The sequence below is a fragment of the Hippoglossus hippoglossus genome, chromosome 12 (assembly GCF_009819705.1).
Source record: "Hippoglossus hippoglossus isolate fHipHip1 chromosome 12, fHipHip1.pri, whole genome shotgun sequence".
Lineage (NCBI taxonomy): Eukaryota > Metazoa > Chordata > Actinopteri > Pleuronectiformes > Pleuronectidae > Hippoglossus > Hippoglossus hippoglossus.
In genome coordinates this window covers 17,298,575-17,324,143 of record NC_047162.1, presented here as the reverse complement: position 1 = coordinate 17,324,143, position 25,569 = coordinate 17,298,575, and the positions used below count along the sequence as shown (strand labels likewise).

The 25,569-nt window shown below is 44.8% G+C and overlaps 1 protein-coding gene across 13 annotated transcripts in view; it reads left to right on the top strand.

The window, feature by feature from the left end:
- Positions 1–3,371: 3,371 nt before the first annotated feature.
- vav2 (vav 2 guanine nucleotide exchange factor) overlaps positions 3,372–25,569 on the top strand; it is a 171,547-nt gene continuing 149,349 nt past the window's right edge. For 7 of the 13 annotated variants that reach the window (XR_004615622.1, XM_034602219.1, XM_034602221.1 and 4 more), the window contains exon 1: positions 4,269–4,472. Coding sequence is in view for 12 of the 13 variants with exons in the window: in XM_034602219.1 (XP_034458110.1) it covers positions 4,269–4,472 (204 nt within the window). In the remaining variant the exon portion in view is untranslated. Of the gene's footprint in view, positions 4,473–25,569 lie in introns of all 13 variants that reach the window. The other 6 variants (XM_034602226.1, XM_034602223.1, XM_034602216.1 and 3 more) reach the window with 2 other exon arrangements.

Sequence of the window (25,569 nt, the reverse complement as noted above, 5' to 3'; positions counted from 1 at the left end):
GTTAATTACCACTTTTCTTTCATAGAAAACAGCTGTGAAGGATATATCCAACATGGATCAATAGTGAGTTGCTGCTGAATTTCTGTTTATTAATAATGCTCCGATGGCCTCTTGACGTCCTTGCAGGGAGACGTGCTCTTTGTGACCTGCAGCACCATCACACCACATGGAACATGCCACCCGGTGCGCCCCCCCCCCCCCCCCCCCCACACACACAAACCTTGGGCCTTGATGGATCAATGCCGCAGCTTCAATGGCAACTAGTCATTTCTGCCACTTCTGGCCATCACTCACAGAGCATGAATCCCATGTTAAAAAGACAACACACACACACGACATGACAGACTGGGTTTACTTTGATTAATGGATCCCTGGTTTTCATTTTCTCCTCAGCACCCTGTGGACGACCACTTGCGGGGGGTACAAAAATTGGAACTCAATGAATGTGGTCTCACGGTGTCAATTGGAATCAACGTGTAGGAGTGAACTGCACATGTATGCACTTCTGTTAACTTAACGATTTATGCTAATGTGACATATTAGGAATTTTAATTGGAAATAAGCTGCTATTACAACTGTTCCCTCCTCCTCTTCTTTTATATGTTCAGTTTGTAGCAACGTGCACTCTTATGTTTCCAGGAACAGATTTTTGCTGATGATGTGATTTTGTATCCCTGCACTGAATCATGGTCACATGCACTAAAAGACTGGTCACATATTAAGTTCTGGGAGCTTCCAAGGACCTTCGCTTATGCGCGCGCAGCAGTTTCCCTGGATCGGGGGGACTACATGCCTTGCACAAAGGCACTTGAGCAGCAGCTACTGGGGGACAGGAGAGCAGTATTTTGTTCCCACATTCATTTTGCAGCCATTGTAAGAAAACAATGTATTTACTTTTTAATTGTTCAGGCTGCAGAGCATCATCTGTAGACAGGATTTACAGAGAACACATGCTCTTCTCTTTTTTGAATCAAATACAGTGGAACCTACTCTCCAAACCCTCAACTTCCTTCTCTGTTGCAGTTGTGTGTGTGTGTGTGTGTGCATGGCAACAGGCTTCTCTCTGGAAAAAAGGCCCCATAAAAATGTATATGCCACATTTCAGGCTGATGGGATTTTTTCAGAAGGTCTTTAAAGGTTAAGTGATCCCAAGTTGGCCAACTCAAACTATTTGGACAGCACAAAATGCAAAGTGCAGGGGACATCAACCCGGAGCATCTTTTATAAAGATTGCATCGTAGTGTCAGAGTTAAAAAAAAGGTTGGAAAGTCCAGAAACGTCACCACAAGTCAAGTTGGACCTTATTTATAAATTAAAATCCTCTCTTCAGGTTAAAGAACACATCAGACTCTGCTTGGCTGCTCGGTTTTCTGCCTGGAGACAAATGAGCCGAATGAATTACGTCCCTGTTGAAGTCTGGAGGTGAAGGGACTTTAAAGAGTAATGAGACGTGACCGAGAGGATTTCACAAGGAGCAGGTGGCACGTTGATGTTTGTGATAATCAGGTGATAAGTTGTGATTATTTCATTAACAAGGACAGGTGATGGGAAAGCAGGAAGAGGAAGTGTCAAATTAAAGAAGTTCACAAAATAAAACCCACAGTATCCATCCGTAACGTTTGTGGAAGTTTGAGTGAATGTAAATAAAGAAGTCGTCACAGTAGAAGGTGGCTCAGTCCCATTCCAGTGTGATGATTAAACAATACCAGGAACCTGAAACTGAAGCTAAATGGAATTTAACCATCACTTATTATAATTGAGTATTCGGTGACTTACGTGTCTGTGCCAAAATCTACAGGCTCCGTTTGAACAGTTTTATGGCAACACCAAAAAAAACCCACAGGTATGAGGAGACAAGTCGTAACAAGCCGGTCACATTTTTCAGATGCAGAGTAATGAGAGCAGTTCATACCACAGCTAACGTGGTGGTTTGAGTTTCTGCACTTTATTAGGAACACTTGCTATTCAAGCAGCCAATCACGTGACAGTGATACAGTAGAATCACGCAGATACAGGTCAGGATCTTCAGTTGATATTCACATCGAACATGAAAATGTGATCTCCGTGTTTGACTCTGGTGGGATTGTTGCTGTTTGCCAGACTGGTTTGTGAACCTGCCGGGAGAGATTGGTGAGAGGTCAGAGGAGACTGGGCAGACTGGTTGGAGCTTCTATTTCTAATGAAAATAGAACATTGAAGAAGTAAAAATAAAGAGTTCTGCCTCTTGTTGCTTTGCTTCACAAAAGATAAACTCTGCGCAGAACATTGAGATTGTTTTTGCCTCCTGGAGCAGATCCTCTGATCTCACTCATCCCACGGGAGTTAAGTGATTTGGGTATTTCCACATGTTGAATCCTTGTGCGTCCTCGGCCTGCAGCCTCTCTGACCTTCTCTGTTTGGTCCTTCGGAAACTCCTCACCTTCAGTTTAATCCAGCATTTCTGTAACATGTACTCAACAAAACTCAAACTGATGTCAGATCAGTTCCTCAGACTTTGCACACTCCAGAGGAACTGAAGCCATGAAACCGCTCTCAGAGGCTGAATGACTAGAATTTTGACCCATAACATTAAAAATAGACTGTGTCCAAACAGGCTAATAATATAGATGCTCACAATAAGCCATTGTGAGCGGATTCACTCCTCCGACCAGAGTTCTGTGTAGATATTAGAATAAATGTAAACTGTAAACTGTAAATAAATGTGCTTCCTCAACAATTGGGCTCAGAATTCACTTTTAACCTTGTTCTGATTGTAATCATTTTTATAATGTTCTATTTTTAATGTGGTTTTGACTCTTTTCTCGTCAACATCATTTTCCTTTTTGTATCTCTGCTCCAAGGCTTCTTCATATTGCCTGTGATTGTTTCCTATTGTTTGCACTCAACTATTCACTGTAAAGCACCTTGCAGCTGTGTTCTGAAAGATGCCAGTCCTTATAAATAAAGTTTATTATTATTAATATCAGTGTTATTTGTTGGAACTGGCCCTTTAATGCCCCTGTAGCCGGTGCAGTGTGCGTTTAGTCCATCAGAGGGCGCATCCTCACCTCCCGGTCAAACAAACTACTCCCTGGAACAGTGGAGCCACTTCAACAAAGTGCCGGAGTCTCGAGACCCAAGTTTTCACCTTTACGCGCGACAAACCTGCACGTGTGAGCGTGAGTTCGAGCAACCGGGAGCAGCACCGACCTCCGACGCGCGGACGGGTTTCCCCCACCCAAGGTTTTTTGTTGTTGTTTACGCACGGGGCTCCGGAGCTGGAGCCGGAGCTGGAGCTGGAACACCGGGGGACCGCTGAACATCTCCGTCCGAAACGGGAAACGAGGAGAGGGAGCCGCGAGAGACGGAGGGAGAGAGGACGGAAGGGAGGCGAGAAATCACAGGGAAGCAAAAGCCGTGTGTGTGCGCGTAACGCTGCTTGTGGGGCGTGCGTAAAAGGCGCGAAGCAAAGGGAACATCCATCGGAGAAGCAAACGTTATAAACGCTGCCTCTTCTCCCCCCCCACCCCAACCCACCCTCCACCCCCATGTTTCCTCCGGGCATGTTTCCGCGACACGCTGGGCGATGTTGAGCCGCTGTTGCGGGGAGCGGGTGATTCTCCAGGCGCCGCGGACTCACGGTTCTGCGTTTAACCTCCGTTTGGACCTGGAAATTACCGCAACTTCTTGTTTTTGACGCGAGGGAACCGCACGATGCCGTCGGGGACCGTGGACTTCTACAACTGAACCGGACTTGAGAGGCTGTTTTGTGTGTGTTTTTTTCTGTGTGTGTGTGTGTCTGTGTCTCCCTCACATCGTGTTTGTGTCGGTTCACTGAAATGTGAGACACTGGGGAAGTCGGTTCATGACAAACCGCTGCGTCCAGCTGTTTAACCCTCCACCGCCGCCACCCTTCGCTTTTTTTGGATATGCTGGGGAAACTTTTTGAGGATGAAGAAGGTCCCCGGAGCCCGTCTCCGTTTTCTGGTCACGCCGCCGTCTGCTGAGCCCGATTCCGCCAAACCGTGTTTTCACCCGAGTCACGCCGAGGGGACGGGAAAGCTGACATGCGTGTGGACCGGGGACACGTCGCGCTGTCCTGCTGCCATTAGTGTAAAGTTGTGAAACCCGCTGGTTATCGAGCTGATTGTGAATGATTGAGGACACCCGGCGCTGAGAGGGAACCGACCCCACAGCCTGCTCTGACGCCGCGAACCGCCGCCCCCCAGCCCCGCTGCGAACCAGCTCCTGGACCCGGTTACTTTGCGAGGAGATCCCCCGGAGCAGCCATGGAGGAGTGGAGACAATGCGGGCGGTGGTTGATAGACTGCAAGGTCCTTCCCCTGAACCACCGGGTCGTGTGGCCCTCGGCGGCCGTCTTCGACCTGGCACAGGCCCTGCGAGACGGGGTGCTCCTGTGCCAGATGTTGCACAACCTCTCGCCGGGGTCAGTGGACCTGAAGGAGATCAACTTCAGACCCCAGATGTCCCAGGTGAGTGTTGAGATGATGGGGTTTGGTTTTCCACCTGCCGTGGATGTGTGGAGGTGTTGACATGTTTCAGCATCTCGTTCCAGTTGCTCCTCAGATTTTTACGCAGGAACCCTCCTGTCACAACGAGCCCAGATCTTGGCCCCGGTCCACAGATCTCCTCTCAGTGGTCTGTCAGTGTGTCACGGTGCTCACAGTGGCCGGGTCCATTCAAGAACCATGCCTGCAAACACCCTATGAGAATAAGGTGTAACCTCTGCACACATGTGGTAGGTTCTGTACTTTCCAGACCTCAAGTGTGATGCCTCAACATTTCATTTCCCTTCTGTCTTCTGCAGAAGTCACGTGGAATTAGATGTTTCAACACAATGTTGCAGAGAAACCCGCTTATTTCCATGTTATCAGGAATACGTGGGCAGAGTCGCTGACGTGAACTCGCAACTGCTTTTCAGTGACGGCTACAACATCATCACTTTCACTTAAAATTAAAGGGTGTTAATTGGGTTCTGTACACGCCGTCTACTTCCAAGTGCAGGGGGGGGGGGCAGCGAAAGACAGTTTTCCTTGACCTTTGACCTTTGACCTTTTGGAGTACCAGGTGGGTGTGGCAGATCAATACAGAGCTGGGTGAATAGATGAAAGTGCTTGGAAATCAGTGCTCAAGGGTCATGGAAGGTTTACTTGACACTCAGTCAGCAGTGGCTTCGTTAGTTGGCCGCTGTTTAAATCCCAAAGTTGAGAATGACTTTTCTTTTCTGTCCCAAGGCAGCACAGGGTGAACAGATGAAAACCTGCCTCTGTGTATAATTAGACTCCAGTGAAACATAAGTCTGACACTGTGGTGCGATTAGAGGTTTTGGATTTCCCGTTGTCCCAGGCCTCCGCTTCTGGAAAGCTCCCCTCGCCACCTCAGCTCATTCGTGCTTTTACAAAGCCAGTACGAGGAAATGCCGGGTGCCGCAGGAAGTTTGCACAACCGCAGCGGCAGAAGTAGAAGTGCGCTGTGGCGAGTCCCTCTATTGACTTTTATTCATCCTGAAGTCTGCTCCGAAAAGAGCCACTGAGCCGCCATTATTGTACGGGGACAAGTCGGGGAATTGGCGTGGTGAGTGAATCACAGTTGCCTGCACGCGGAATTGTTTCGTTTATCCTAAATTGTCACGACCGCAGAGGCTGAAACGACCGTCACACCATCGGGTTCGCCCACTGGCAACGCGCGAGTCTGAGATTCTGAGGCCGAGTCTGAGGTCTTTCAGTGTGTTTGTGATCTTGATCTTTTCATGTTTCCAGAAATAATAAGTAGAAATAAATATTTGAGCGAGTTTATTTGACAATTTTTAATGAATCAGTCTTTTGAAGTCATTTAACAACCAATGTGTCAAACAAAGTGGCTCTGGTTTCTCAGAAGTGAGCGTTTTTCTTGGTTTTGTACCAGTGTAGCTGCTTTTAATCATCCACTGAACTCCAGACATTTAGGTTTTTTGTCGAGTTAGACCCGTGTGAGAATACAGCAGGAAAATGTCCAGGAAATTCTGCGAAAAAACCTGGAAGAATCCAAATTTCCCAGGACAAAAAAGAAGGACCGCTCGCATAACAGTTAGAGACGAATATGAAGAAGAAGGCAACACGATTCTCAGATTCACAGTCAGACGCAGGTGTTGATGAGCTGTAAACTAAAACCCTGTGTTTTCTGCAGCGTTGTCCGGCCCCCTGCGGCTCTTCCCAGGCACCACGCCTTCCCTTCCCTTCCACAAATGTTCCTGTCCTGTTGTGGATGCGTCTGATCGGACAATCTCCTGCTGCGTTCCTCATATGTGAAATGCAAACTCAGGGAAATGTCCAGACTTAATTTCCGGCCATTTTCTGAAGTTCATGTCTGAAAATGACAACATATCAAACTCTAGGATGGTAATTTATTTAGCATTTGACATTCCCCCCCCCTCTCTTTGTCTAGAGAGCACCAGTAGACTTGTCTGATCAGGTCCAGAAGCTACTGACATCCATGGTTAGACGGCCAGAGAGGGGTCTGGGTGGCATGCTTTGATCCACCCACTAATCCCATTCTTCCAGTCCCATAGAGTGAATCTGGTGGAAGAGGGGGGGGAGGAGGGGGTGTCCTCGGTGACAAATTGGGTTAAACAAAAACCTGGCAGCAGAACAGTGGTGCGTGATTTATGATAAGGAAAAGGTCAGGGCGCCGGTGCTCTAACGCTCGGAACACGGAGGCAGGGGCTCGGCCAAATGAAGAGGAGGTGGAGCAGAGCGATTATTTTCTCTGGACCAAAATTCTCATCAGCGGCTCCGCGGTGATTGATAGCTTCCAAAGCGGAGTTTTGTCTTTCAGTGGCTCCTTCCTCTTACGCGTTTAATATCCTTGGATTAGTTTGACGCTCGGAGTGGGTGTTGACGTTGGGTGTAAAGTTGTGTGACCTGCATCACACTGAGGCTCTCGGTGAGAGTGTAGCGCTCGGACGGAAGGGATGTGCTTCTCCACTAGTTAACTGTAGCCGCCGTTGGCCGACCCTAATAACAATAAAAGTTTAAACGTTGGCATTGATCCCAGTATGTGCTCCAGTGCATTATCATTAAGTTAAAGTGCACGCTGAGCAGAGCACGGGGGGGGGGGAGCGTTTCTCATGATTTGAGCTTTTAATGGTTTGTGAGGGGACATTTTGAAAACGGTTGAAAAGGGAAATGTCCATTCATGCATCCTCCTTTTGCAACAATGAGAAGGTTACACGGTTTGTTGTGGTCATCAGTAAGTAAATTAAAACGCAATGAGCTGCAGTGGGATGAGTAAATGCACCAGCGTGATATGCAAAAATCGGTTTCAGTATTAACAGGATGGGGAACAAATCATGTACATTTGGGTGAGTTTCAGACCTTCTACACGCAAAGTTATTCATTTAATTCTTCCGTCTTGGCCTCTGGTCCACATTTAACAGGTGTCTTTGAAATTGCACAACTGGAGCATTTAGAAAAAAAACCCTGTCTTGAGTTGCTGCAACAGGAAACGTCAGCATTTGCCTGAACTGGTGGTTTGTTACGTGGATGTAAAAAGACCAGCACGTGACTCTGCATTGACCTGAACCACCTGACCTGAATTCATCAGAGCACTCAGAATCTAAAGAAATCTGTAATCATTGAAAAATAAACCTTTTTAAAAGGCGAGTGTGAGAACAAGTGAACAGACTCCAGGAGATGAAGTAGCACTTGCAAAGTATCAAGATGACCTTCATTTAGAAAGTCGGTAAACCCCCCTGATTATATATTTTATAAGGGGTAGTGAAGCATTTGTCTTCACCACAAGGCTCTGAAAGGAAGCTTAATGAGCACTGGAGTTTGGAGAGATGCTTCTTCTCAGCTCAATGTTACACATCCAGGAGTCAGCGCCTCAGGCGGCGTCTGAAAGACAAAGACTCAGCTCCGCGCTCTCTTTTGCACTGTTTTTTTTCTTGTTAGTGAGGTAGTTGTGAATTCCTTTGGGATGACTCAAGCGGATATGTTTGTGTGTGCTGCTGTGCTTTTGTTTCTCTCTCTCTCTGTGTGTGTGTGTGTGTGTGTGTGTGTGTGTGTGTGTGTGTGTGTGTGATGTTACAGTACCTGTCTTCACATTGAATCACTGTTGGCTGAGCCCAGAGCTCTCCCGGAGTTTCCCGGTGCCTGACAGGACTTCCCACACAGACGATGCTGCATCCACTCACAGAAAATTAGGATTTTCCTCTTTGTCCTATAATAAATTGGGTTTTTCTGCTATTGATACTTCAGCAAAGGCAATATAAGCAAGGATTACCATGCATATTTTGAATGGGGTTCCATCTGTTGTCATTGTCAGGTAGTTGATTAAACAAATGGAGAGTTGGCATTAATTTCATTGTTTTTCAGACCTATAAAGGACAGAAAAAACAGCAGCACAATATTGAAACTCTGCCTTTTGCCTGATTGGCCACCTCCTACAGGAAATAGTCTCAAACCAAACTGCTGATGAAAATAATTGCCGGTTCAGCATGGAGTCGTTCCCCCACAAGAAACAATAGCTTGTCTTTTTGTTTCTTTTGCTTTCTGTGGATGGAATAGAATCTGGAGAAGAACGAGCTTCCAGGACCTCAAGCATCTTTCTCAAAAGCAGCAGGAGCGGAGACAACGCAGGGACATTGGGTTTAGATGGCAGAGCAAGCAGATCTAGTGTTGTTAGCTGCACACAGGAACTGAGCAGCATCACCAGCAAGTGAAGAACAGTCTGATTATTACTTGCACCTTCTGACTATTTAAATCCTGTGTTCACTCGCTGCTTTGTCAGTTGCTACATGCAAACTTTTTCCGGCTGCTACTCGATGCAAGAGTACAATGGGTGTCTGACAGCTCTCTGAATCTTTAAAAATCAAGGTTAATTAACTGTAGCAGTCACGAACCCGAGACAACTAATGAACTAAAAGTGGCTGAAAAGCTCCTTAGAGCTGCACCGCTGAGTTTGCAAACCCTTTCTCGTTATAAAGTCGTTCGACTTGGTGTTTAAAATATTTTCCTCTTCAGTTGAGAAGGAAAAGAAAGAATGAATAGACGACTTTGACAGACAAGTCCGTACCCCTGCCTCGCCATTAGCTGTAACTCTGTGGGACCACTTATTTTAGTTTTTCAGTATGTTCACCGAGAGTTCTCTCTTTCACATGTTGTTTTTCTGTTTCTTTAATTGACTTCTCGAGTAATACAGTCACTAGATTGCCAGTTATGCTTTTAAGATGGCAATCCCAGTCTTACTGAGCTGTGTGTGGTTGGAAATGAGATCAGAGAGAGTGAACCGTAAAAGGACAAGGTAAATGCCAGCCCACCTACTACTCTCAAATCTCTGTTTGTGGTGAGGAGGCAGTGACCACGTAGACACCAGCCCTGCCTCCCTCAGGGGTAATTTAATCTCCACGTTTGGTCTACTGTTGACCCCGTGACCCCTGAGCCTGTGGGATGCAGGTAATACGGCTAATGGAGCTCGTTAGAGACACGTCCTGGGTTGCACAGCTGGGATGGTGCCACTGGTAGCTAATGGGATTGACAAGGAGTGAATGGGTCTAGGCCGGGGGTTCTAAGCAGTAATCCTACTCTGAAGGTCATGGACATCTTTTCAGAACTGGGCTAGAAACAATGATCGTGGATGAAAATAGGCTTTTATCCCGGGTGTTAATGACAAGCTATGAGATTAAGCCTCACAATGACATGGAGAGTTCAGGGGCAATTGGGAAAAGGGTTCCAATAGCTGAATAAAAGTATTCCAGCCTACACATCCTTTGTTGAATCTTTAATCCACCTTCTCTGTTTACTTAACTAGCCGAACTCCATCCGTATCAGACAAGTTATAAGGTAGAAGAGTAATTAAGTCCTCGCTCTAACTTTGACCTGATGATCACCTGGTTAGCAAAGCTCAAAAAATATGACTCGGGTATAAAATATTCCATATTCCTTAAATCCAAAGGGGATATAGTAGCAGTTAAAGCAATGCATTGAGCCTTCCTATAGTTTCAATACATTTTAACCTCTAAACCTGTTTGCACACTGAGGCGAGAGTGCAGACGCAGTATTCCCAGAGCTGGTAGGAATTCAGAATCCTGCTCGAGGTCACTTCATTAGGGCGGATGCTTTGCGGCAGGAAAGACCTTGAACTTCCTCAAGTTGAAAGACGGTCTTAGTATTCGCTCGGCCTAAAAATAAGCATTTCCTTGGAAGCAGCAGCCGGAGAAACGGCAGCGAGTTCACATGCCCCGGCTGCTTCTGTTCAAGTTATCTAATTTTTCTCGTCGGCTGAGTAAGAAATTACACTGTTAAAATACAAGTTGTCTATGCAGCAGCTGTAACAACATTTGGATATCCTTAGCATCTCAGACCAGGCGTTGAAAGGTGTCTTTATACTTCTCTGGTGTTTGCACTGGCGCTGTGTAGTGGCTGCATGACACTCGGGATATGAATAGATTGAGTGAACAAGGGATGTACGAATATGTTGTAACTGTACTAGTAAAAATTGCTAATTCAACACATTCACGCCACCTGAACATCTGAGTAAATATGTGACTTCTGTTGCCTTTTGTATATATTTTTCACCCGTGTTCTCTTCACCGCTTCCTCTCGTCCTCTCGTCCCAAGTGAATAACGCAACAACTGGAGCGCTGGTAGTGAAGTGTGAACATCTGTCCCCGTTCGCAGACGTGTTAAAGATACGGCACGATGAAGGACACCATCCACTGTGATGAATGGAAGCCATTCACGTGTTGTATATGTAATAAAAGCAGAAATAGCTTTGACAGCAACTGGACAGAGACCTTTTTAAAAGACTCAAGTGATCCAATTTTAGGTGAACTACCTCGGAGAAAGTCAATAAGAAGTGAAGTGGATGAAAATCACTTGTCAGAAGGTAGTGGATTCAGGAAGTTTGGCGTTTCTACTTCCTGGTTTCTATTTGATTTTGTGTCACACTTTGCTGCAAAGAGGCAGTAAAATAATTGTATATTAGGTTGGACTTTAAATTTCAGTTGTTTGTTTGCTTGAGTACTTTCTCAGCAACCTGGTAGTTTGCTCATTGTACGGGAGAAATCTTCCTTTTCCGATAAAGAGGGCTTGTGTCTATATTCAGCAGGAACTAAGGATTCGACCTTTCTGCACATTCATTAGTGTGATATCATCTCTCACAGTCTGTCATGGATCGGCTCTCGTTAAAGTGAATGCATTCGAGGCTGTGAACGAATACAGCTTGTGGTGTTATGTGGGAGGAAGAATGCATACCGCACGCTTAAGCAGGAAAGCAGTTAAGTAGTTTGTTGTATAATGCAACAGTTCAATGAATCACACAGTAGTTGAGGTCGATTTTCATTAAGTGCAAATGAAGGATCGCACGTACGCGAGTGCAACTCTGCAGGCCGGCTGCTCAAGTGCCGTGGGATAAAGAAACAGGAAGTGAATTTGAAATTCAAACCAGAGCCCTTTTCACTTCTGACCTTCTGCAGAGAGTGAATACCTGGTGCATCTGCATGTGCTGCGAGTTACACAAACCACAGCGACCACAACATGTGGTACTGGAGATGATTTGAGGCTCGATGCAAAGTCTTAAATCGCCCTCAGGCAAGAGAGAAGTTAACCCTCGATTTTAAAGCAATAAATGAAATCAACTTTTTGCTTTACTGGTTTCTACACTACACGCTCGCTCCTGATTGGTGCACAGCTGAGCCCTTTCCACCCAAAACCAGACTGAATCCAAATGGTTTGCAGCCAAATGCAAACAAAGAGCGCTCATCCGCTCAGGCCCCAATTTGAAGAGGTGCCACTGTGGTCCGTGATGTGACAATTTGGGCAGAAATGCTGCTGCATAACAATCAAGGGTTGAGAGTTGGATTTTTTAATATGACCAGAATGCATGTATTCTAGTGATGTGTGTGTGTGTGTGTATATGTGTTAATCTCACAACGCTGTTTGATTCCCGACAGGACTAATAAAAGGGAATATTAAGCCTCGTGGGTAGAAAGGTCCTGGGAGGAATTTCATATCGGTTCTATATTAACATCTGACAGTGGTTTAATATTCTTCAGTGCAGAGCTATGATGCACTGGGATCCAGAAAAAAACTAAGATATACTTGTACTGCATTATACCCAGAGTCTTGATTGTGCTTATTGAGACTTGAGTATAAATTTGAAATTTAAGATTATTGCCCAACCAATCTTTTTATGAGGTCACTTGCATCCATACTAGAGTATTGTTCGAATAAAAATCAGGCATAAACTACTTCAGACGCTCTGATACACTTCTAGACTGTAGCCTCTGTTTAGAATTTAGATGTGTCATCATTGTCCGAATATGAACTTTTCCCCCCACGTTCGGATGAATGTTTAAATCTCGAATAAAAAGCAAATCCACACATGGAGGTTGAAAAGTCACCTTGTTTCCTGTTTGTCTTTTCAGTGCACAAAGACTAAAGCATACAAAGTCATAAACAAATGTTTATCTGTGACAAGGAAGAAGTTGATTAAACCACAAAACATGCAGAAAATGTAACCTCTGTGTTATTGGCCAGTGATTTAACCTGTAAAAGGCGACTTAGCTTTTAGACGTCTCGTATAAACCAAGTGAAATGAAGCAGGATTTATTTGCTCCGTGATTCATTGCAGCGCTGCATGTATCAGACGAGTCTCTCTCAGCGGTTTGAACGTGACTCAGCTGGTTGGTACTGAAAACCACTCACTTTATCATGTTTTTAAAAACCACTCCTCCACCAAAAAAAAACAACCCTCGCAACATTCATCTGCCTCCGTCTCTCCGTCCTCCGCTCTGCATTCCTCAGGGACGGCTCTCATTCTGAAGTGCTGGCACGGTGTTTGTGTGGAGAACTTTGAGTTGACCTAATCCCTCAGCCTGAGAGGCAGAATTCAAGCGATGTCATGTAAATGCAGCTCACGGCGAATCCAGGAAAGGGCATTTCCAGGGACAGCAGATTTACCTTTAATTCCTGCATACGTGGAAACCTCCAGAGACTTGGCTCCTTCTGTTAGCATCCTCTCATAATTATCTTATCTGACTACCCTCTGGGGACACTCTGAGGAAACACGTTCACCATGACAACAATCTGCCGATTCTGCCATTCCACCAGAGATGGACAGAGAGATCGCAGGGCCTTATGGACGCCGCCTGATTTCTAAAGAGGCTCCATCTGCACCGTGGTTGTTGGGGGTAATTAGCACGGGCATGCGGCGGAATGGCGCCTGAGTCTCTCCGCGGCCAGCCATGCTCTGCTGGGCGCCATCGCTCTGCAGAGAAACAAGAAAGGCGAGGCCACAGTCCTGTCTCTGCAGTGGCGAGCCAGATGGCTGAATCCCTCCCCTGCAGCTCCTCTCAAACCAGATCACTGGAGATGCTTTTTCTTTCCTCTTCTCCTTTAATTGATTTTGACTATTCATTCGTTAATCAGTTGCCAGGATTTTTTTCCCCCTTCTCTACCCAGACCTTGACTGGCATCTGTCTTCGTCCACGACCGTCTGAAGTGACACTCGCACGGATCAGCCACCCGTCGGTGCGGCCGTTGTCGGAGCAGTACTGTTGCCAGCAGTGTAATTTGAGTTGTTGTGGTGTAGTAGACTGATTGTAGCCATTTCCTGTGGTTGGGAACAGATTAGGATCTGGACTGTGCTGCAGGGGAGAGGCACAGCAATCACCCCCCACCCACACACACAAACACACACTCTAATACATCAGCACCCTCTTCCTGGGGGGGAGATAAGCTTCATATTTTATCTCTTTGCCAAAGGAATCGAATAATACGCTCCCCGGTGACGCGCTGCCTGGTGCCAGCTAAGTAGAGAAGGAGTGTTTATACGTTGCACTAATCATGGATTTTCTCTGGCCTTTGCCACACAATCGCCACGAGAAGCACCGATATCCCATTACCAACGCGTATTGATCATATCACACAATTGGCTGCGGAATAGGAACGGCACAGAGGTGGGGTTGCAGCGTTGGACTCGGTGGCCGCGAAAGGCCGCCACTTATCGATCTTCTCCGCGGCTCGCTCTCTAGTTAATCATGCAAACAAAGTGGAACACTGGTGCAGGTTAGAGAGGGCGGAAGAGATCATTTCCTTGCGCTCCACCTTGCGCTCGGGGTGCGTGCTCCGCTGTGATTTGTAATTTTATACTCTTCCCCTGTGTAGATGTTGTGTTCTGTTACGTTTAATTTCAGATATAACGTACGTGCAGCCTTTTTTATCACTATTATCTTCACGCATGAAATAATATATTATGCACACAGCACTGATTAATCTGGCAATTATTGTTTTTGATCCAGTGCTTTGTACATAAAATGCTGATAATTACAAGTTAAATATTAGTGTTTGTTTCTTTCTCATATCTGCAAGGGCCTCTTAAGTGGCCCTGTGGTGTAAAACCATAAAAAGTGAGCTTGAAGCCATGTGTTTGCAGTTTGCATCTGATACTCAAATTGATGACTCAGCGCTAATAAACTGCACAGTATGAAGTTAGGCCTTTGAATTCAAAGTTGAATATTAATCAGATTAGTGATTAAAGGCTCGGAGAATAAATATGTCATCATAATGTGTAACTTGTTTATGTAAGAAACCGCCCCCCCCTCCCCACCATCATTTCCTCTATCCAGGACGCATCAGCGGGTTCAGGGTTCTTCTCGGCGGAATTAAACCCAGATTGTGCAGTTGAAGGTTAAACGACCGGAGTACAAGAGAAATCACAACCACGTCTTTTACAGATGTTCATTTGTATTCCGGGGGTTTCACACCAGCCCTCTGAGTCCTTCAAATTCTACATTGTTGGACCTTTTTTTTCCCCCATTATGATTCTGAAATACGCTGCCAGCTCGCATACTAATTCAATTGTAATTGTCACTGTTAACAAAGGCCACAGAAACTACTTTAAGCTTTTATCTGCTTTGGAAGTTCTCGTGCTGTTTTTCACAGAAACTTCAGGAATCCTTAATGTGGTGGACAGGGAAGCTTTGGGGAGGAAAAAAACCCACAGGAAACAAAAGACAGTTCTGACATTGTACATATTATGATTAAGTAGAACTGAAACATTCCAGACCCGTCCACACGTTTTGTATATGTGTCCACGTGTTTATATTTAGTCTAGCGGCATACATCGCTGTGTGAGGGCCTGTTTTCCTTCATTAAACCGTTGGTGCGTCTCCATCATGAAACTCTTTTCTTTAGTCCATTCACTCTGTATAATAATATATAACTGTGGTTGCATGTGCAGGGTTGTAGTGCGGTTGCATTGTTGGTTTATGGATAAGATAGATCAAAGGCTGTTTTATTGAATAACCATGTCATTTATTGTCCTTGTAAATCTCTTGTAGCACAAGTTTATCTGTGATTGATGATATTTCTTTAAAATATTAACTGGGGCCATTATTTTCTACACACTTGCAGATTCATATCAGCATTTTCAGATCTGTCTGCTCAATACACTACATTTGTTAGAAATCTGGTTATATACACACGGATTGAGATCCTATAAATGTATATAAAAGATAAAAATCGACAAAATGACAGCTCCCGAAAAATAAAGCCTAATCATCTTGATCGCCACCTGGTGGCTGGCTGCAGTAAAGACCATTGACCCTGCTCCTTTTTCCATGTTAGTGGATGGAACATGGACCAAACTCAGGTCAAAATCTAAATCAAAATATGTTTGGTTTTAATCATTCATGCCATAAAAATGGGGGGGGGGGGGGTGATGATTGACAGCTGAACTTGACCTGAATGGTCGAGCATGTTTATCAGTGGGACTTTGATACAAAGGAGCCAAGATGGTGGCACCTGCATCCGGGATATTCTTGGCTTCATTTCTGTACAATGGGAGGAAGTGGAGACGCATCATCCATCTTTATACACAGTCTATGATTGAGATGCAATAACATTCCTCTGCACTCACATTTTTTTAATGGCTTTGTTACAGTTGTGTTGCTCTTTCATTTGATTTGATGGCTTTTTATATTCGATATAAAGCACATTTAATAGCCACGTTGTTAAAATGTGCTGCAGAGAAACCTCCTCGCTTCACAGAACGGGCCTCGTACAAGAGGTAGGTGCTGAAAGGCAGATGAGCGTCCTCAATCCCGTTTCCCATCTTAAAAAGGTGGAGAAAACGTTACACCTGCCACCAGTTTGGTGTTAGCATAATGAAAGCAGCGGAGCGCGGGGAGAGGAAAGCTAAATAATTCAGAATTAAGGCTGGAAGCTCATGGGGGAAACCGAAGGGGGGTAAAACACACAAACAGAAGAGAGTCAGAGAGAATGGGATTGAGACGAGGCTTTTAGTGGCCTTTTCCCTGTGAAATTGAGCATGTCCCTCACACTGATGTTCGGCTCTCATCTGGTTCTCCACAAGTCAGCCTCTATTAGCAGGAGAAGATTGGCCTTAACTGCAGAACACTGGCAACAAGCAGGATTTACAGACTGCGTCACTTATCAATACACCTATTGATGCTCCTCTTCATGTCGTACATCTGGAATTCTTCCCTCCTGCCGTGGCACAGTTGCTTATCCGGCACATTTGCCAAATGAAAATGATTTTCTCCTTTGTTGGCTTCAGCGTTGTGCCGCTGCCTTCTGGGATTGTATCGGAGAGCTCACAAATAAAAAACGTTTTCCCTTGAGAAGCTTTGACAAATATTGAACTGTGATGGTTTAATAATCGGGAGCACAAAGAGTAATAATGCACGTGCTCGTCGAGGTGTCCTGTCATCGCTCTGAGGCAGCTCTGCTATATATGCTGTCATTGGTCAATGGGGAAATGGACTCAGACTCTTTATTAGATACATCCAAAATACTTTAATACCACATGCCTGCGATAAATCCAATTCTAATGACAGTTATGACGTTTTAGAGATGATTTCAAAGCAAAGTTTCATTTCGGAGGCTGTAGTTTTGCAGTACGGTTAAATTGCATTGAACGATAATAAAAATCACTTCATCCATCATCTGTGCCGCGTCTCCTTTCAGGGTCTGGAGCAAATCAGCTCACGTCGGGTGACGAGCAGCGTCCACCCTGGACAGGTTGACGCAATATTGCAGGGACGACAATCTTCTTTTTTCTAATAACTACCTTTCATAGATATAAATGGGATTGACAAAGTGTTAGAGGAACTGTGGAGTGTAACTGCATCGAGAAAGAAGAAAGTAGAAGTTATTTTCTGCTTTATTAAGTAACAGATCTGTGATGTATAATGTTGGAGAAGACGTGTCTGCGTCTCAATAATAATCGATAAAGTAAATAACTGTGAAATAAAAGAAACAATGACAGGGATGGTCCATCGTTCTGTGTCTGCTTCAAGTTTTTTTTTTGCTTTCTGTTTCTGAGGAAATTCACAGCTTCCTCCTTCCTGCTCAGCATAAGCACTCGGTGGGTTAGCGAGGGAGTGAGAGGGAGAGTGAGTTGTGTAATTCCCCCCCCCCCCTTCCCTCTCCTTCCCTCCCTTTCCCCAGCTCTTAGTCAGACAACAAGAAACATCTGGACGGAGAACAGAGAGTTCAAAACGCACCCATCCCCACCTTGCATGGGTCCAACAATGCTTTGGCTCAGAGCGTGCACTTGGACAGCGGACACCCCCCCCTGTTATCCCACCAATCCCCTGTGCAAGTGTTGCATTCTTATCGTGACTTTGCGGATTTCTGGGAAGAACATGTGGGTGTTATTCTGCTGTTGAGTGTTGAGTGTGCTGTGCAGAGTGTGTAATTTTCCTGCTCCGAGTGGGGGGTGAAAGGTGTTATTTTCCTCTCAACATCTCCCATCGTGGCAGCCCGACGCGGATTTCCACAGGTTTTAATGTGGTGGATCTAAGTGCTGTCAGTGGAGGCGTGTTTTCGCACTAATTTTCTCAATTCTGCTCTGTGTTTCCAGTTTTCGTCCTCTTTCATTTGAATGGTAGAAAACTCCAACAGTTCTATGCCTTGTTCATCTCGGTTATGATCGCAAGAAACAGCTCGTACGCACTTGCTGCTTCTCTTGCATTTTAAGACCTTGAGAGCCTATTTTCAGAAAGAAAGTTCCTCATACTTATGTCACACCGGCTCTTTCTACTTCATTGATCCCATGTGAGTATGCAGCGCAGGTGCTGCCGCCAGAATCCGAACAATGGAGTAAAGTGGGCTAACTTCTGCTTTTAGATTTGCCTTTTTTATTCGACCGTGTCTGTTTCGCTTCCTGTCCTTTCCCGCTCGTGTTTTATTTGCAGCGTCGTCGGCCACGTCGAGTAACTGTGGTTGGATACTTTTTCAAACGCACACAAATTATTTAACATTTCTGCTTCACTGGAAAGAATGGCTGGAAGGCCTGAGATAAGAGATTCCACTGGTACCTTTGGCCAAGACTGCATTTGCAGAAACGGCATTTTTCCAAATCAGGATAAGAAATCCTACAACTTACTTAAGGCTGAATGATAAAATATCAAAATCTAAATTTGAAAAGAAGGCAGTTATCCAATGGTTTAAATTGGCGATTGTGTTCAGTGTGGAAATCAACCATTACCAGTGACTTTCTTCAGCTTTAGAGGATGAACAAGAAACTGGGCTAACAGTGACGATGTAGCTTTCACTACAAATTACAGGCCTACATTTTGATCTTGATGACATAATCACATTTTGCATTTTGTGGAAACTGGGTCATTAAGGTTTAATGTCTCCAGGAGTTTATCAGGCATTTGTAAGTTTTCATGCTCTATCGTAGCCGTTTGTGTTTCGTGTTTGTCCCAAAAAAGAAACTGGGACGTTCCCTCTCTCATCTTTTTCACTCTGTATTCATGAACTCATTGACAAGCGGGGTTCTCTCACAGGAGAGGTGTCCTCTTCATGCACGAAACCCACTGTCGTCCTCTGCGTAGGATCATCGAGAGGTGGCCGTTTCCACTTTACTGGCTAGCGTTCAGCTGCGGGGCTGATTGGGTGTTGGGTTTGACCTGCTCGTCTTTGCCCCCGGCCGTGCTCTTTCATTCCTCTCATCCGTTCCTTGTTTTTCCAATATGTCTTGACCTTGATGGATAGGTTATGAGGGGGGGGGGAGCACGCGATCACATTTTTCCTGACCACCCTCACCCTCAGATAAGGCGTCTGAGATGATGAACTACGCTGCTGGGTGTCATTCATCTTTTCCACCTCCTCTCCGCCGCACACCACCTGCCTCACCTCCTTTCTCTCGGCTGTAGGTGGAAATACAAAAATCTTGCAGTCAGAAAAAGAATGAAATACATACGAGATAGAGCCTGTTCTCTAAATTCAGTGGAAAAACCCTGAATGGAAACTTTCCCCCAAAAAACTCACCTACTTTATGATGCATGAGCTTGTTCCTCCTTTTAACAGCTCACTGTATTTCTGAATAATTAGGACAGTCGAGCTCGGTGGCGCAGGGTGATGTGCTCCATTAGAGATGTGCTCCCAGTTAATCCGCACTTTGTATTGGGTTTAGAAGAAGTGCACAGACATATTGCATCCCTTAGGTATTTAATTGTCTTTAAATGTCAGCATGAGCGATGATACTATTGGGAGATCATTACAGGCCTCGCTGACTTGAATTAGCTTACCTCTAACCAGACAGCTGAATGGCACTGACGATTGGCTGTTTGACTGGCAGAACTGATATATTTCTCCTCGTGGGAATGTAATTTGCAGGAATCACGGAGGCAACATTTTAGAAATCAAAAGAGCGGATTGATTGATAACTGCGAATCTGCTTTGGTGTGTCAGTCATGCTGAAACGTGCTGTTTGCTCTGATTACCGCGAAGGAATCGCAGAAGCCGACAGGAATGTAGTTCATGATCTTAGGTTGATTATTTATTTATTATTTAATTGGGGCAATTAGAGCTTCAATCCTCTGGTGCATCTTCATGTTAATTTGCATGTCGGGGGCACTTGGCCATGTAAATAATGATGTTATCAACATAAAGGAAATCCTGTTATTGGTTTGAACAGACCTGAGTGCAACAGTCTACTCTTCCTAAATGGTTTTAAAAAGATGTCCGATGGTGTTCCCTTCACAGTGTTGGCAAAATAAAAAGGAAATCAGCTGATTCCCCATCCAAAGCTTTGTAATCACCTTTGTTTTTAGCGATGCTAGCAGCATGACTCTTCGTGAGCTTGTGACTTTTCCTTCTTATGCCACAGACAAGTCAAAAAATGTAAATCTGTGTGTAGTATTATTAAATATGCTAGTAAACATATTGGCATGTTGATATGATCCTCTTACCTGTGTTAGCATTTAGCTACCTAACTACAGCCCAAAGCACAAAGCTGCTAGAGCATGGCAGTACATGAAATCATAAAATCCTGGAGACGTGAAAGTGCAAGCGCAGAGTCTTACAAAATTTAGACGTAAAAATCAATAAGCCCTGGTTTCAAACTGAAAGACCTCACTCTTGAGTAAATAGAGGAAAATAAACAACATATTCATCTCCTGTGGGCATTTTAAATGATCTTGGAAGCTTAATGGGAGTTTGTTTCTTGTATAGATGATATTGGCGTCTTTTTGTTTTTCCTTCAGAGGGTTGAATATATTTCAGGAGTGTATTTGTGTTTAACTTCCTGGAAGCATTGAGCTGCTGTCTGCATTAAAGACCTTGTGTTGTGAACGTGGATGTTCTGCAGCATTTTGGATGCATGGGGAGAAATCAATTTAAACCGATCATCACCAGGTTAAGAATCCAGGATATCTTTTAAAGAAATCTGCAGTTATACATTATACAAGTGGCTGTGTGTTCCTGCTGTATGTGCAAGTGCATGCTTTAAGGTGTCTGGCCGCATATGTGCGAGACATGGTAAATGTGTTAGCTCGAGTCCCTGAGGAGATTTGGTTGTGGATGAAGGTTTGGCTGTCTCCCCACATCTGTGAGGTCGCTGGAGGAGCTATAGGTGGGGAGCAAAGGTTTCGAGGGCGACTAAGGGAGCGTCCTCATCGAAGAAATCCATGAAAGCAGACAGCTGCACGTTAGAGGCCCCTGGCTCCCCTGCACCCCTGCTGACACTAGTGTCGCCTGTGCTTCCTCCTCCATTAATTACAAGAGGCCTGGCTAGCATTCGGCTACTGAAATATTTAACTTGAGTACTACATTACCTCTGGTTAAGGACATCTCCGGGAATATTTAAACATTTACAAATGTCCCCAAATGTACTGCAGTAGATTCTGAGGCACTTTTAGTTCATGGACAAATAAAAGAAGATTATTGTATTTGGTAAATGTCTTGTTTACACTTCACCTTGTATCCACCTGGAACCTGTTATTACCCTGATCCACATATTTGGCTGAGTCATCACAATCAGAGAAAGTGAAGCTTCATCCCCAACGCCCTTTATCCCTTGGACGTTGCCCCAGTGCGAGGATGTTAGTCAGTTCACAGCGGTGCACGTGCGACGGGTGCAGTTTTATCAAGGTTACGCGATAACGTTAATAATTATCTGCCCTCTTTTGCACCTTATGCAGATGCAGGTGGGAAAGAAAGACAAGCAGAAAAGTGTGGGAAAAACCAACAGTTTAAAGCCGCCGTGACCTTGAAGTGCTTCCTCCTAATTCAAAACCGAGTCGACAACGCGCTGGGAACAAACACAATCCTGCACGGAACTTTTGTCTTGAGAAGCGGCAATCAAACCGCCGATATAAAAAGAAGACATTTCCATTTTCTCATCTACTTAATGACAGGTCCCTAACGCCTCAGGACAAACGAGGGGGCGCCGTAATGGGAAAAAACAAATAGGATGGCTCGCTCGACAACAAAACGTGATGGGAACACAGTATTCCCTGCCATTTGCTTTATGCCGACTTTAAAGATGCACTTGATTAATTGGCCATTTCGTTTTAAAGCGGTTTTAGCTGCACTTTCCGTTTTGCAGCGCCCCTGGGCAAAGCAGCTTCAGACTTTTAGCTAGCGTACACTGTATAGCTATACGGTTGTGTTTTTTTGACAGCTGCGTCCCCCAAACAGTCGACTGAGCAGGAGTGCACCAGAAGAGAATGTCCTCCTGCATGACTTCACTCTTCACTACAGCATATGCCTCATAAATTACTTGCCAGAGATCATTAGGTCTTCCTCTGGTTTGCTCGGTGGCGATCGCAACTGTCATCACAGCCTCTCGCTCGTCGCACAGAGCGGCCGGCAGTGAGGCTCACGTCTAGGAACGTTAATGCTTTAGGAACCCGCAGCTTTCTGAGGCCACTCGGAGAGATTGCCGGACGTTTGCTCGTGGATTTGCTGACAATTTAAGTATGGAAACGGGTCGTGATCTCAACCACAACAAGAAAAACAAACAAAGTACAAGTGAGCATGTATTTTTAAAGAGAGAAAACAGAAGACATGGTTTGTGCATCTCCTGAATTTAACTGGGAAGGAGCAGTGACAGTGCAGCGGCTGGTTCAGCACTTACTGTTTACTGACCGACTTCTGTCTGCTGGTGAATGATTGATATTCAGCTCATGATCTGACAATGATGCCATCACATGTTCTGTGGGAATAAAATATTGAAGTCAGCGTTGTCTCAATGTGCTTCCCCCTGTTGGATTTTAGGGATTTTCCTAAAAGATTTGAACTAAAAATAAATAAAAAAGTAAGATGTTAAGATAGTAGATAAGTAAAATGGGAGTTGAACCCTAGTCTCCTGGATGACAGTTCTTTGCGTGACCCATTCATCCACCATAACCTGCTTTGTATGCTTAGTTTTTCGGACCAGATTTCCTAAAGTTCTCTGTCAGAATCTTGTGTTATTCTCCGTCAATTAAAACAAAAAGTTAGTAAAAAGAAAGTCATCATTGTAATGTTTGCACAAAAACACAATGTACCTGCCTTGTGTTTAGAGTGCATTGAGAATTTAGAAATTACTGGAAGAAAACACAAATATTTGAAATCGCATATAGACACTTAAGCATCTTGGGGCCAGAATGAATCAGGGAAACACACTTCCTGTAATCTTATTCTGAAGTTGAAGTGTATCATACGTTTACAGCATCTGTATATTCTGGCTTCCTGCCATGCAGATGTGTTCCATACAGTTTCATGTCAGTATATAAATCACTGGGTCTACTCTATACACTCTCAGCACATGTTTAGCTGTTGATTGTACAATCAGCGGTTTCTGTGTCGAACCCCGGATGCGTTTGACATGCGATCATCATTTTTGCACACATGCACGGTTCCACCTGTCAGGGCCGAGTGGTTTGTGCCACCGACAAACCACTTTGGCAGAAGTAGTCGTGTGGTGAACGAACAAGAATTTGCACAAGCACTTGAAATTCTGCCCCCTTTTTTATTTTTTTATTTTACAATCAAAACCACCTGGCATGTGAGTGATGGATTGTTGGTTTTGGAAACGTTCGGTAATTGCTGAAGCCTCCTCGCCCACTTCCATCATGACGTGTGTGTGTGTGTCCCCCCCCCCCTGCACTCTGTAGCCTTCAGCGAATCAAAGAGCGTGGGCCGCGTGTCTCGTTTGCATTTCTATCTCATTTGGCCCGTCCTGAGCGCTCGTGTGAAAGATCTGCCCGTTGATTTGCTGGATATTACAGCCATCTGTTGGCGTTTGCTCGCTCTTCACGACATCCTCCTGATGTCTTGTGTGTTTGCCTTTCGTGATGGAGCACGTGAAGCACCGCGGCAGTCCAATTAGATTAGTGCTGCAAACTGACAACGGACAACGAGCGCACACAAACACACGTTCACCAGATCAAGAGCGGAGGGGCTCCGACGTGTTCACCCATGCACGGAGTTGTGCACGTATGCAAATTCCTCGTGCACGTGCCATCTGTAAATCCTGACTGTGGTCAACTAGTTTACCGTTAGAGTTTTAACCCGTCGTGCACCAGCGCTTGTGCAACTTCTCCCACTTTTGCAGGTTCTTACTGAGAAGTACATAAAAAAAGGTATAAATACAAGATGGAGCAGTTGCTTTGTTGCTGTAAAACCACACGTCAGCGTCTGTCAACGGCTTCGTTGCCGAGTCGCGGCTACAAACTACTCCTCTGACAACCATATGCATATTATAACCAGATTGTGATGGATAGTTTCCAGTGGAAGGAGGGAAAGTGTGAACAGGCTGATCGCGGCACTGCTGCACTGAGAGAGATTGATCAGAAACTCTTGAGGGTGGGTCTGACTTGTGGTTTAATGAATAATTTAAATCTAGATGATGACTCAGCACTACTGGCTGGAGTCTATACATACACATATACGTATATATATATATATATATATTGTGTGTGTTTTGTTGAGTAAAATACATCAATTTGCTTTCTTCTGTGATACTTATGCAGAATTTATACCACAGCAAATGTTGAATTCCGTGTGTGTGTGTGTGTGTGTGTGTTAAATGTTCTTATGCTGTAAGAACATGATTTCTGCTCAGTCATCGGCCAAAGAAACTTTCCCAGAGCAGAAAGAAACTTCATTAACAAACTGAAAACATAATTTTCCGTTCTGCACTTGAGACACGACCGTCAGAAAGATCAAATCATTATCAAGTTGAACAAAATCGCAATCTGCTGTTTTCATTTTGAAGCTCATTTTCTAGCCAAAGCAGCTTATTTTCTTAACTGATAAATCAAAACACCTCATTACCAGATAAATTAATAATGAGCATGATCATTACTTGCAGCCGTGATGCCCGACCCATGATTCTCACATACTTACAAAACAAGTCTGATCAATGAGAGTTTGAACCATCCATTATATACCCAGTGCGACCCCAGTATAACATCCTCACAGACTGATGCACAGCCCTGGGTCCATTCATTTCCACTCAGAGGCCCCCCTTTATTTTATTATGAGCTATGAATTATGGAGCTCTCCCGGTGTGTGTCTCTCTCCGTGTGAGAGTGACTTCTCTGATTTGATTCTGGGAGCTGTTAGTCCCCTCTTGTCAGCCCCCGTCTTGCATTGCACAGCCCCCCCGCCCCTTGCCAGAGCCTCTAATGGATGCGGAGAGAAGACGAGCTTGCCTATTTAATGGCCGGGCTCCTAATGCAATGCTAAAATAATCCATAACAGGGAGGCAGGATGGAGGCGGGGGTGGGGGTGGGGGGTAGGTTTCCGGTTTGAGGGGTTGCAGAGGTCGACGTGCCGGACCAAGGGCTTCTGGGGAATCTGGGAGAGAGGGAACGACTCTCTTCCCCCCCCCCCCCCCCCCCCGGTGACCAAGGGGACAGTTGATCCCACCGGGAGGAAGTTGTGATGTAACTCCTCTGGGATGAGCGGTTATAGATTAGAGTGGAAATAATGTTGATGAATGTGGACTTGGAAGTTTCGTCCTCTGACAGGACGAGTTGCTTTCATCTCGAATGAGACGATGAAAGAACAGCTTTGAACCTTGTTTGGTATTTTAAGATGAGGTAATGTAGACAAAATATAATTGGACTATTATCTTTTAAAGACCGAGGAAAAAGAGGAAAAGCTGAAATGACTATTAAATCAACAGAAACTGAAATCGGATATTTTTGATAGTTAATCAATATAGTAATTTGTGGCTTTTTTTTTATGTTGATGGGACAAAACAAGACATTTAAACCTCTCAGGGCCTGATGGACGGTTATCCATTAAAATCTGAAATTAAATGGATCAGGCAACTCATCGA